Source organism: Lacerta agilis, chromosome 12 (genome assembly GCF_009819535.1).
Source record: "Lacerta agilis isolate rLacAgi1 chromosome 12, rLacAgi1.pri, whole genome shotgun sequence".
Taxonomy (NCBI): domain Eukaryota; kingdom Metazoa; phylum Chordata; class Lepidosauria; order Squamata; family Lacertidae; genus Lacerta; species Lacerta agilis.
Window position 1 is genome coordinate 31,655,655 of NC_046323.1, and position 14,082 is coordinate 31,669,736.

The 14,082-nt window shown below is 37.6% G+C and overlaps 1 protein-coding gene across 1 annotated transcript in view; it reads right to left on the reverse strand.

Moving 5' to 3' along the window:
- CDK14 (cyclin dependent kinase 14) overlaps positions 1 to 14,082 on the reverse strand; it is a 224,419-nt gene that overhangs the window by 46,387 nt on the left and 163,950 nt on the right. The window contains 2 exon segments of the mRNA XM_033165618.1: positions 4,235 to 4,381; positions 10,159 to 10,298. Of these exon segments, the coding sequence (XP_033021509.1) occupies positions 4,266 to 4,381; positions 10,159 to 10,298 (256 nt within the window). The 3' untranslated portion in view covers positions 4,235 to 4,265.

Consider the following 14,082-nt stretch of genomic DNA (forward strand, 5'->3'; position numbering starts at 1 on the left):
CAGTGTTTGGATATCACCATGCTACTTCTTTAGTGCTTTTGTTGTCATAGTGATAATCATACTGCTCACTAAATGTAAGCAATAATAGACAACTGAGTTTATACCGCAGAACCACAAAATCTCTCTGCCCACACTTATGTCAATTTGTGAAGAAGAATGGCAGAATTCTGAAAGTAAATTTCTAGATTGCTTGAATGCAAGTGCCTGTGGAAGAAGCACCAAAAACTGCCTGGCGATCGACCGGTAGATCGCGATCGACCTGTTGCACATATCTGCTATATAAAAATAATTATTCATAAAGTAATAATAGAAACCCTGGAATCTGTGACAATAATTACAGTAGTGGGTTGGATCCAGGGTCAAAGGCTTTTAATGTGGTGGAGGGTTCCCACTGTTGGGTGAAGTGACTTTGTTGATTTTCCCTCTCCATACAACCTCCACCAACCCTCTGGAATAGTGTGGGAAATGGCACTGGGGGTTGCAGGGGGGAAAGTGTGGAGTAGCAAAAATATGCCTTCCACTTGAGTGGAACTCTGCTAAGAGAAAGTTCCAGCTCTTGGGTTGAACAGTCCCCCTCTGAACATGTTTCAAAGAGTGACTTTTTCCTCACATCTGAGTAATTGCTACCTGCCTATATACATCTAGGATTTCAAGTTCAGGAGTCGAGCTTTCCAATGGGCTTAAGCCCCATCACCCCCCTCTCTATTTACAAATTAAACACTACTTTATATAGTGTTTTCATATAAAGGGAGCTGTACAAGCTTTGGCTTGTATCTGGCAGTTTTAACCTAGGTTTCTAACATACTATGGAAGCTAGGAGATCAAAGATTGCAGGATTATCTTTTAGTCCCACTCTTTATTTTATTTTATTTGTTTGCTTGCTTTCTTGCTTTTCTGTTAGTCCTACTCTTTATTATTATTTTCTCTATGTCTATGGATATATATTTATCTGTCAACTAAGAATAAACTATCATGCTTTTGGCTCTAATCCATAAAAGCTTACATCACAATAAATCAATTAGTCTACAAAGTGACAAGATTCCCTTTGTGTTTACTTTATCCATTGTTTTTAAGATGCATGCAGTTGCTCCTTTCAATAGTTACTAACTTGTCCTTTATTAAAACAAAATTTTAAAAAAAATTCCTTCCAGTAGCACCTTAGAGACCAACTAAGTTTGTTATTGGTGTGAGCTTTCATGTGCATGCACACTTCTTCAGATACACTGAAACAGAAGTCACCAGACCCTTATATATAGTGGGAGAGTGGGGAGGGGTATTACTCAGAAGGGTGGTGGGAATGGGTGATAGGCTGATAGGTGTGGAAAACCTGTTGACGACTGTTAACGACTACAATTGGTCTTACAGGAAAAGGCAAGGTGTGAGATGGCTAAAGATAGCTTAGTCATGTATAATGAGATAAGAATCCAATGTCTTTGTTCAGACCAGGTCTCTCCATGGTTTTAAATTTGGTAATTAGTTGCAATTCAGCAACTTCTCTTTCCAGTCTATTTTTGAAATTCCTTTGTAGTAGGACAGCTACTTTGAGATCTTGTATAGAATGTCCTGGGGACTGAAGTGTTCTACTGGTTTCTCTGTCTTGTGATTCCTGATATCAGATTTATGTCCATTTATCCTTTGGCGTAGGGACAGGCCAAACCCTACACCACTACAGGATGTAGGAAAAACAGGTTCAAAACATGCATGCTGTCATATGTGAAAAATCACATAGACATATGTTTGGCAACAAGTTTTCCTTTGTCATTGCCTTTGTTCTTAAGATCCAATTCCCTCCTCCTCCAATTAGGCAACTTTAAAAAACCATGACTTGATGTTTGGAAATCTGTTGGGTTTCATACTCAAGTGTGGAGCTCCATCAGCAGCAGTTTATTCCATCTGGGTGCAGCAGTTGCTGTATGGCTTTTTTATTTTGAAAATATAAGTAATTTAGTGACACCAGGTTCCAAATGTGCTTTATCACAGAAAAATAGGTGTTTTGGTCATCAAAACCCTATATACATTCTGACCATTTTGTGTTGTATTTGCAAACCTTTCAAACATCCACATTTAAAATGTACCTGCAATTGTTGATGTTTCATATTAGAACAGATAAAGTTGAAGAAATGCCTGCAGGGATGCCACTTGGAGAAAAAGTAAAAATTAACTAGGCAACAAACTTGTAAACAAGCCAGGCAGCCTGATTTCTGATACTGTAGAATCTTAAACCTTTCGCTGTAGAGAAACATGTGACATAATTGGGGCAGTTTACACTAGCTGATATTCTTCCAGAAAGCTATTGTCATTATTTTGTAGACTGCTTTTACATCACCACCACTTTGAAAACAACCCAGTGCTGGTATCAATTTCAGATACAGTTCATGGAGCTGCAACTAGCTGGCAAGATTTATTTATACTTTCATAAATAAGTATATCCAATAGAAATTGTTGCAATTAATTGCTTCTTTTTAACTGAGTATGGAAGCATTAAGTACTCTTTCAATTAGATGTACTTAACTAGGTTATTCTATGTTATCAGTATGAAACAGTTTACAAAGATCTCTTTTTTTGTAAGAAAGGATACGATGGCAGGAATGCTTTCCCCAAAATGTTGAGGTATTATTATTATTATTATTATTATTATTATTATTATTATTATTATTATTACTATTATTATTAAATTTGTATATCACCCTTCATCCTAAAATCACAGAGGTGATCTACAGGAGTGTGGCTTACAACACAGTAATACAAAATGAAAACCCAAATGCACAACAAAAACAAGAACAAACCAACAACTCGTTCCCCTTACGAACAATGACAATTATCATAAGGGAGTGGCGACATGACAACTTTGGGTACCTTCGAGAAGGAATAACAACAGCAATGACAACAACAAAGGATTGAATTCATATAACACAATAAGTTTAAAGAGCTGTTAGATACACTGGGTTAGAGAGACATGGGTACATTTTAGGGCCTCCTTAATCCTTCAACAACTGAAGATGGAAAATGAGTATCTGAGAACTGAGTACTCCAAATCCTTATTCCAAGTGTCTTATTGCAATAATTGACTTTCAGGCACATTCCACACAGCACTTTGAAACAACAGTGGATCAGCTGGCTGGAGAACATATACTCTTGGGTTTTTTTGTGCTGGAAAAATGCAATATCCCTGAAATAGAAGCATATCCTGACAGCAGATGTTTAGATACTATGTAATGAGGAACAACTACCTTTGATAGAATGCAATAGCACTAAAACAAGCTGGTGTCCCAACATCAACTTCTCTTGTCAAGGTGAAAGAATGCAATGTTCAGCCTCAACAATTGCAAGCAATTATCCCAACACTTCTCACTCACAGGTAGTAGCCGTGTTGGTCTGCCACAGTCAAAACAAAATAAAAAATAAAAAAATTCCTTCCAGTAGCACCTTAGAGACCAACTAAATTTGTTCTTGGCACATGAAATTTCATACCAAGAACAAACTTAGTTGGTGTCTAAGGGGCTACTGGAAGGAATTTTGTTTGTTTGTTTTGACTTCTCACTCAGTATTGCCAAGCAAACCCATGTGTTCTCTGTTGTATTTTAACTCATAACAAGCAAAGATTTCTGTATTTAATGAACATATTTTCAGAAAGTCTCTGGGCAGTCTCCTGTTTGCAAGTTTTCTTATGGGCCTACTTCAGGACCCTTCAAACAATTTTTTATTGGAGACCTAGCCCATTCAGTTACACCAAGTCCTTAACTAACCTTAACATTTCATACTATGTCCTCTGCTCCTATAAACCTCACATTGTATTTATATCCTTTCCCCAAACAACATTATATCTCCTTATGCTATCAGCAGCCTACCATCATAAGAACCTATGGGTGCTGCCTCTCCTGCTACCGCTGTTTTACTATGTAAAAACACTGTGAAATCGCTGTTGATCCATTTTGTCCTAAGGGTCACTGTAACGGGAAAGCATGGAACTCTCCTTTCCCATGTGTGAGGTGCACTGACATGGCTGGGGAGGGAGGATAAATCTAATCATGCTTAGAGCTAGCTGTAGGACCTCAAAATGCCACAGGGCGTTGTATCATATTTTTATCCACAAAACAGATCTGCCATACAAAATCCACAGTTAGATGAATAAATTCTTCCATTTAAAAAGGGGGTTTCATACTGTACAAGGTAGTGGGGGGCAGAGAAAGCTTTACTTAAAAAAAAAAAACACTTTTAGACAAGCCACTCTTACCTGAATGATTTGTGGGAAATCACTATGTTCCTCAGTGCTTAATGTTTGATAGACCTTTGCCATAAATATTGTTTTTTCCAAAGACTTTCATGCTTTCTCCACCTTCTGTTTGTAATCTTACATTAGGTACGGAAAAAATAGAAGACACTGCAGGGAAAAGATAGAATTCAGGTATTTAACTTTTAAAGTTTTTAAAGTTTTAAGGCACTAAGATATTCACTCCCCCCGCAAACTTAAAAGCAAGCAAGAAAAAGCCAGCAACTTATTTTTAAATGGAATATTGTGATCCAACATTCTTATGAAAACAAGACAAGTTCCCGTGCTACTCTTTCATCCCAGGCCAGGGAGTTCTTGCAATCAGCTCTTAAAGACACTTACAGTACTAATGGCTTGAAAGAACTATTGGGACAGCCCATCCCCTTGCTTTTCAGGAGCTACTTAAAGACCTGTGTGGCTTAAGGAAAAGGCAGAAGAGGAGAATTCAGGACACCTTATGCAACCAGCTCCTGATTACACTGCCAATAATAAGAGAGAATATACTATTTCTGTTTTATTGGCTGCTGCCATTCAGGACCTACTAACAGTGCTTGCCTGACTTAGATTCTCTTGCTGTAGGACCTAGCCGTGTTATTTGTTTCTTCATTTTTAATCTCTTTCTAAAAAATAAAAAATCTAAGCCCCAAATGGCAGGGTTCTGAATAAGGTGGTAGAATCACCTTTGATAGCAAAAGGCAACAGGCAGGGGTGCACAAATACAATCTTAGTGCTGAGGTGCCACAGCCTTAAGATTGCAGAGAAGATAAATGCTGCCTGATCTTAGGAGCAAAAGTCAGCATTTCCACTCAACTCAGTATTGGGGTAGGGCTCTCTGTCTGCTTGCATGGGCCTGCATTGACCTGTTTTATTTATTGTTTGGTTTTCTCTTTGGCTCTGGCCACTTCAGTCTCTGGCCCCACCCACTTCCACCTTTGGAACATGGTACTTGGACATTAAAATCCAGCCCTCAGGCCATGAATTAAATTAATAAGAGTAGCCACAGTAAATATTGTAACTGATTTATGGAGTGTCACCACAAGGATGGGATTCTTTTTGGCAATGTGGTTGTAAATGCCATAATGTTTACACTGGCTCCAGTGATTGTGGCCTTAGCTCAAGTTCACATTAAATAATCAGTTCTAAAATGTGTTTGCAAATTCATTACAGGATTTACATATTGGTTATCTCCAACTATAAAAAAGAAGGATTGCCCACTTGCAGAGTTCTTCACAAGGTCTCTGGGTTAAAAGTGTACTGTACGTGTAGATGAATTCCACGATGAAAGGTGATCATCTTTACCTTTAACACTTAAAAATGTTTGTGGTTCCTTACTAGTATTATACTGGATATACTGCACCCACAATTAAAATTAATGCAACATTTAAGTGGGAAATATTTTCAGGTGCATAGAGAAAGCATCACAACTAGTTACCTAAATCACTTAGGTTCTAGCCACCAAAATCCCATCAATTCACAGTGTAACCTTTTTTTTTGGCCAAAATATACAACTTCATTGTTTTTTAAAAATATGATTGCAATTTCTATCCATGCATACCAAATGAAAACAATTATAGTATTTGATACAGGGATTGTCCCTTCTTGCATCTTTATTTATGCTCCATAATGATTATCTGCTAGACACAGAAATAGTGTTTCTGTAACTCAAAAATTTTACTGGAGGCATTTAGCAAAACCTTGCCTTAAAATATAATGTTTCATCTTTATTCTCCTCCTTCAAAAGGTTTCACTGCTCCTGATGTTTAACGTTATGCAAAGACGTGTTTCTGCCAATGAATATCGCCTTATGGTTATGCTTCTGCAAATAACCTGCTGTGAGCTGATAAAAGGATTAATGCAGCCAAAATTCTTAATCTGTGAAATTACAAATTAAATTCTCATATTAAAAATACCACCCTGAGGTATTTTTTGTGGTTTTAATTCCCCTCTGGTGTTCTGCATACATTGTGCTTGTTAATGACTAGGACAAGACTGTCTCTGTTGGCAGCCTGCTGCACAGTGATAATGTGTAGGCATTTACTTCACAGATAGAACTGGATTTAACCACCAACTGATAAACTAAGTGGCAAGTGGGTAATAAGTCCATATTAACTGCAAAGTATTACTACAGAATTCAGAATTCATAGACTATCAAAATCCTGGCTAGACTAAAATGTACAGTCAGAAAGGATTGAGATGTCACCAATGTAGAGTGATATTAAGTTATCATCTTTTAAACTGACTAATAAAAAAACCACTGGTATTTTTGTTGTCTAAGTACTCATGAACTAACAAATCACTTCATATTAGACTTTCAATGAGATAGCAGACTTCTCAACAATCTTCATTAAATTGCACCTGGGTACTTTGGAAAACTCTGATTAAATCATGCAATCGGCAAAACACCCTATGAGTCAAGAAGAGGGTGTACTTAGTCCCTCAAACTGGGGCAGGTTGAAGAATGTAACATTTGTCTGAAAAAAAGGCAAAATGCAATGTCTAATTACTGGATGAAAAATTTTCAGTTCCTGAAAATATGAATTTCTACTAGAGTAGATGTGTGTGTGTTTTGGAGGAGGGAGGGGAAGAATAGTATGTTTATGTGAATTAGAAAAACTAAATCTTAGTGAGATCCTTTATAGTTCTTAGCTTCATCTCTAAGAGGACACTTTGGGAACATAGGAACATTGGAAGCTGCTTTATACCTACTATTACAGTAGTTCATCTAGCATATCTCCAGAATTTCAGACACAGGCCTATCCCTACCTGGAGATGCTAGGGATTGAGAGTACCTAAAGCCCATCCACTTCTGAGATCCTTCTCTGACTTTATTTTCCAGAAAATCTCTTTTGGTATCCAGAGGCAACATAAATGGAGAGTGTGTATGTATGTATGTATGTATGTGTATACATCTATATCTATATCTATATCTATATCTATATCTATATCTATATCTATATCTATATCTATCTATCTATCACATATCACTGCCATCATAGAAAACTATCTATCACATATCACTGCCATCATGGAAAACCTGTGAGACAGGCTGAGGAGTAGGAACACTCAGTTTAAAGACAGTGTTGAAGTAATTAAATGACAGATGATTAACTGCAGGGTTAGGGGAACATAGGAAGCTGTCATGCTTACTGAGTCAAGAGTACTGGTTTAACTAGTTCACTGACTGGCAGTGGCTCTCTAAGCTTTCAGACAGGAGTTTTTCTTAGACGCGCCTGGAGATGCCAGAACTGAACCTGGGAGCTTTTGTTGTGGGATGTAATCCATTGGTGCAGTCAAATGCAACATTCCTTATTTCCCTAGAGTGGGCACAGGCAGGGGGACATCCAGTCAGTGTAACTTCTTGTTCCACTGGTCTGGAGCTTCCTCCCCCTGCATGTGACCTGGGAGATGGGTGTGCCTCTAGCTGACTCCATAAAAGAGCCGAGTCATGGAGCCATTTTCTCAGGTCATCTGTTTTGTCTTTCTATTGTCTTGCTGTTCTTTTGTTGCCATGCTGCTCTCCTACAGCCATTTTTTTGTCTTAATTTAATTTTGCTGTCTGCTGGCTCTCGGCCAGCAGCCTATCAGTTCCATCTGCATACGAGATAAACTCACAGTTTCTTTGTGTAACTACCAAGTAATGTCTGCCTTTCAGGGATCACAATCGTGAACTGAAATGTGGGTAAACTTTTCGTTACTTTACTCAGAAAGACTCTTGTGTCTTTATTCTTTTAAGAGGGATCAAAGGGGACACCAGGAAATAAACTTACCTAAGAGATTCAAACAAATCTGCAAACTAGCTTCCAGCTATATTGAGGGGAATTTGCTCTGCTACATCACTTACTAGTGTGAGTGAAGGAAGGATAATACTTATTCAGTATATCCTTTCCTACTATCCTTAACATTCCCACATTTGTATGTAAGGCACATGCTCTACCACTAAGCCATTGCCCTTCCCTATTGGAGCAACTGGGTCCCATAAGCACCACATTCCACAGTGCCCAAGGGCTGATTTCATACACATATCATTTCAACAAGTTGCACTGGCTGTTCCCAAGTACACACTTATGCATACAAATGTTAATACAAGAACTGGGTAGTTAGTTATTCACAGAAATTGTCATGCCTCCATGATCACAGAACTTTCTGTAAACCAAGATATTTGCTGTTTAGCTCACACATTAGATCTGTAAATGCCTAAAAAGCTTTGCAACTAGAGATGTAGAATTTCTGAAAAAACTGACGTAATGGTGGAGGTAAACTGTTTTGTTTCCTGTTCCCTAGCCCCACCCCAAAATATGCAATTCTTGTTTTTTTAGCAGATCAAATGTCACTTTGTTGCTTTAGAAATATAAGATGTTCCTAAATTTATTCAGTTGTTAATTACAAATTGAATTTACTTTTTTTTTAAAGAAGTTGTTACACATAGAGCTACAAGCTGCCAGACGGTAAGGAACCTAGCATTCTGCCAGTTTATGAGCAGGCAAAAGCAATAAAAGCAGGAGAAACCATCAGCACAGTAAAAAAAGGAGAAAATTAGTATGTATCCTATTCAACTAAGTCCTACTCAGAGTAGACCCACTGAAATTAGTGAACCTAAGGTGGTAACATCTACTAGCTTCAGTAGGTCTACTTTGAGTAGGACTAGCACTGAATACCACCCATGTTTCTTTCAGTTCTCCACAATGTTAAGCACTCATTTCCATTAACAGAGTTGGAAAATTGGGGGAAGAGACCAAGACTCAATGAGTACTACATGAAAGTACTCAATGAGTACTACATGAAATTTAAGTCTGATTTCCTGAGCTATCACTATCAGTGTCTACTTTTTCATATTTGTCATCATGTTTATCATGTACTTCTAAATACTGAAGTTTTGTCCAGACTGAAACAAGCTTCTCTACTTTTTCACATTTCATAGTCCAACATTTTTCCCTTTTTGGGGGGAGGAGAACAAAGAGGCTTCTGGGGGGAAATGTCCCCCATTCCCCCACCCAGGCCCTCACATATCTAACTGCAACAGGTCTGATAAAGCCTCGTTATTTCTCCAAATGGGCCTGAGAAATCCAGACAGTATAGTGCAATGGGCTTGAAAGAGAAACGTAACTCACTAAGCAAACGTGACCAGTTAGAAAGGTGCATCCTCAAGAGCATTTTTGTTTAATGTGCTGGCAGAAATGAGTATCACCTGAAAGTGAAATTGATTTACACCAATTTTATATTGGTAAAATTATCCCTGCCACCTCATCCAATGTAAATATGGCTTTGCCTGAATGTGCTGCTATGACTTTTTAAGAGCACTAAAGTCAATAAAAAAATCCTTGCTAGTTAAAAAGAAAATTGGCAGCAACTTGTAGGGATCATATTACTTATAATAAAGTTAATACATTTTGTTTAAAATGAAAAAAAACCAAAGGACAGTGTTTGAATGTTGAAAGCATCCTCAAGCTATAAGAAAATGAACTGAAGTTTATCTTTCATACGTTTAAATCCTGCACATTAATCAATTGTGTGCTTTGTGTTCTTCAATCTTTTAAATACAAAAATCATTTAAAAATATTATTATTATGGCATATATGTTTGACAATATCACTGGATTATTGTCCCGTGCACTGCAGCATTTTAAAAAGTGGTGCATATTATGAAGTAAAAAGCACTAAATATGTAAATTATATTTCCATCTCCCTTCCTTTCTTTATGGCATTTCAAATAATTCTCTTTACTGCACATATAATCAAATACAAAGATAGATAGCTACATACTGCACAGTAGAGATAGCAAGGGAGAGTCCATTTTTCCTGTGTCAAGCAAAGTATGGAATTTGAACTGCAAAATCACACACACACACACACCCTTGCCTTTATTCTATGTGGATGTTTTGTTATACTCACTGTCAGTTAGTTCCCATAGCCGTGGGGGCAGGTCACTGAAATACTCATGGCTGAGAGCTGCCTGTGCTGACAATCTGTTCTTTGGGAAACACTGGAGTAATTTGGAGGCCAGATCCTCTGCATGATTCACATAGCTTAGCCTTAAACATAAGCAGAGAAAAATTAGTGAGACAATAAATAAAAAAAGAGAAACTACTCTCACTGATTACGCCATATAACAATATCCAGGAAAGCAGAAATATAGAGCCAGGTCCATCTCCATGTACCTAGCCAAATTCCACCACTGTAACTTACATGGCTTATACACAGCAGTTGTTATAAACATTAAAATTTATCGTTTCACTTTAGTTACTGTCTTTTTAGTTGTTAGCAGACATTTTTGAAGTAAGCAGAGTGCAGAGACAGTGGCTCCTTGCCTTTCAAGATGCTACAAAGCCAGGGAACTTCACCTCTCTGCTACAGTTACTGTAGAAATTCAGTGTCCTCTCAACATTACCCACCCAACATCTCACATTTCTAAGCAGAAATCTTTATGGAAGACCCTGACTGCAAAAGGAAGGGCATCTCATCATCTGTGCTTTCTGGTGAATGAAGGTGAATGCATATAAATGCCCTAACCTTTACAGACCCCCCCTTCCAATTCTTCTATCATGTTTTCCCAAAGCATAACACATCAAAACCCTGCCAACTGTTCATTCTGTTTGCTCCAGATTTCCCCTGAAGCAAGGGATGCTTGTGGCCACCAATGAAGTGATGGGAGCTCACCCTATGGAACTCAGTGCTCTGAAACAGATAAAATAGGTTCATACTTCTCGGTCCCTCAAATTGTGAAATAAACATTAATTCTGAAAAACTGTGGAATACCTTTTCAAGTAAATCTATTTGTACTTGATGGGGCCAGAAATAATTTTAGTTTTCTTTTGAGATTGGCTTTAGACTGAGATAGGCTTTTGTTTTTGTTTTTATGACACAGCCTGACATTTTGTTAGCCTGCTCTTGAATTTGTTGGTATTTCTATGTAGGCTACAGTCAAGCCATGAGTTTCTGTATCTTTGAGTTGGAATCTGGCTACGTTATTGTACTTAGTTCCCACCAAAATAAATGGGATAATAATCAGCTTTCATGTTTATTTCAATGGGAACTCAATATAATTTATTTATAGGTTGGTCCTGTAAATATTTACTCACAAATTAAGTGCCATTGAGTTTAACTGAATGGTTGTAGAGGACATATACAATTTTTCAAAATCAACTGCTATTCTTTTCTGCATTTTCAGTTTGAAATACAAACACAGGCCATAGTGTCACCTACCACCTAGACTCTAGTTTTGCAAGAATTTGTATTCAAATGGTGGGAATGGTTCCATTCAGCTATTCTTGACATTTACAAGAAAACACTTCAGAGTGAAGGGCACTAGTAAATGTCAGTACATAGACTGCTCACAAAGACACAGTTGGCAGACAAAGCTAGAGAAAAGCATATTCAAATGTCCACGTATATGGTCTCATAAAATAATTATAATATAAATCTAAGTAACTTGGCACAGTATCCTTGTAGGATTAACCCAAACACCCATCTCAAATTCAGCTGCATGGCTTTAAAGCACCAAAGTATATTTCCAAATATAAATTAGTAGAGCCATATGCAGAAGTTATCTGATTTTCAGCGGGAGCTATTAGGTGTTCATTGCTGAAATAAAACAATTACATTTTTATTAAAAGATTAGTCTTTAAATTTCTTCCCACCAGTAATGCTTCTGTCGCAGAATGGATATAGGAAGGATAAAATGTGTACAATGTATTTCAAATGAGCAGATCTTTTATGCATACTAAAGGAAAGACAACCACAGGGGAGTGGAATCAGGGGAAATATTGATTCATCGCATCATAGAACTGGAAGGGGCCTCTAAGTTCCTCTAGTAGTCCAACCCCTGTCAATGCAGGGAAACCACTGCTATAGGACCCCGAACAAGCAGCATTCAGCTTGTGCTTAAAGGTCTCTAATAAAGGAGAGTATACAAACTTCAAAGGCATCAATTCCACTGACAGCTCACACTGTCAGAAAGTTATTAATGTTTATGCAACAACAACAACATTATTCAAAAATGCATTTATTGCATTTTGAACCTGTTGGTTTGGGTCCTACCCTCTAGAGCTGCCTTTCTCAACCTTGTGTCCTCAGATGTTCTTGAACCACAACTACCATCCTACCTGACAAATGACCAGGAATGATGGGAGTTGTAGTCCAACAACATCTCCAAGGTTGAGAAAGGCTGCTGTAGAGCAAAAAAATTGACTCTGATATATACATGTCAGTGTAATCAATGTGATGCCCTCCAGATGTTGTTGAACTACAACTACCATCAACTCCAGCCAGCATGACCAATAGTCAGGGATGATGAGGGCTGTAATCCATCACACTGCTAACTCATATTTAACTTGTAATCTATTAAAATTCCTATATCATTTTCACATGTATTTCTGTCAAGCCAAATGTAACCCATCCTGCAGAGATGCAGCAATAAGGCATACTTATTGCTATTTCTTTCTTTCTAATATTTATATACCACCCTCTGGGTGGTTCACAAAAATATAAAATATAAAATACAGAAGGAAACTAAAATCTAACACAGAATAAAACCAGCACCAGAGAATGGTATCCAGTACCACAAAGCTTTAAAAAAGTAAAAAAATCTAATCTAAAAAATACTTAACCCTTTCCAAGGTGACTATATTTTAGCTCCAAACGCTTCTCACCTTCAAGCTATTCCATCTGCTGCCCACACCACTGTTCTAAATGCAAGCAAATATTCACCTGAAACTCTGTAAGGGAAGAAACATTTTTTTGGGGGGGGGGAGGGGGACTAGGTAAATGTCCAGAAAGGGTTAAACACTTTTCCCACCTAAGACTTCTCAACTCAAATTTGACAGCTTGTATTTTCTTCTGAGAAAACTATCATCAGCCTGCATTATATGTATCCATAGTTTGTCTCAAATATCTTTAAGATGTACCCAACAATTTACCTACTGGAAGTCAGGCAGCAGTCCTTTATCAAAGACAAAAAATATTTAATCTTAGTCTCTGTGCATAAACTGACAAACCACCAAAGAAACTAGCTACTGAATCTAACATGCACCTTGCTCTACTTGGTGTCAGAGTAGAATTTAATAGAATATAATTGCACTGCAGCACGTTTCATTTCTCAGCAGTCTATACTGATATGTGTGATACAGCAAGCTTCAATGCTGATGCTTCACTTGCTTCCACACTAATCAGAAAGCAATAGTGGTTGGCCATGATAGCATAATTGCAATGGAGTGCTTTTACAGATGAGTTCAATCAAGTACTTACTACAATTGTGACCATTCAATAATGTAATTAGAAACACTGGGATGATCTTTAGAACAACCTAATCTTCAGGTATCTGAAAAATGACCAATACCATTTAAAATGTCTTAAGAGAATGTTGGCTGAATTGAAAGTTGACTGCAACTGTTCCTTAACGCAATTTGCAAATCACATAAGCTGTTGGCTTATTATTGCATTACTCCCCCCATGCTCTTGATCACAAGCATTTGATTTAATTTCATAGAGAGCACACTGAGTTTCGTCTTATTGCAAAGAGGGTCAATTCTTGGTCAAGCTGAACATGACTAGGATTACTGAAGCCCTCCAAGGAAAAAAAAAGATTTGGGCATGTGCACTGAACCTCTGAACTTATGGTGCTTTGCTGGTTAAATTAAATGAGGGACAGAGCTCAAGTTCACTTTCAAAATCAAGGCCTGAGTATTAAAAAACAAAGATTAATCCTGTATATATTTTTGACAACAATTCAGGAGAGCACTTCTGAAGGTTACCCACATGCCAGCATTTTCTGATTCAACAAGTACTACTACCCACTCCTTTGCTGGTGAAACTCAGAGC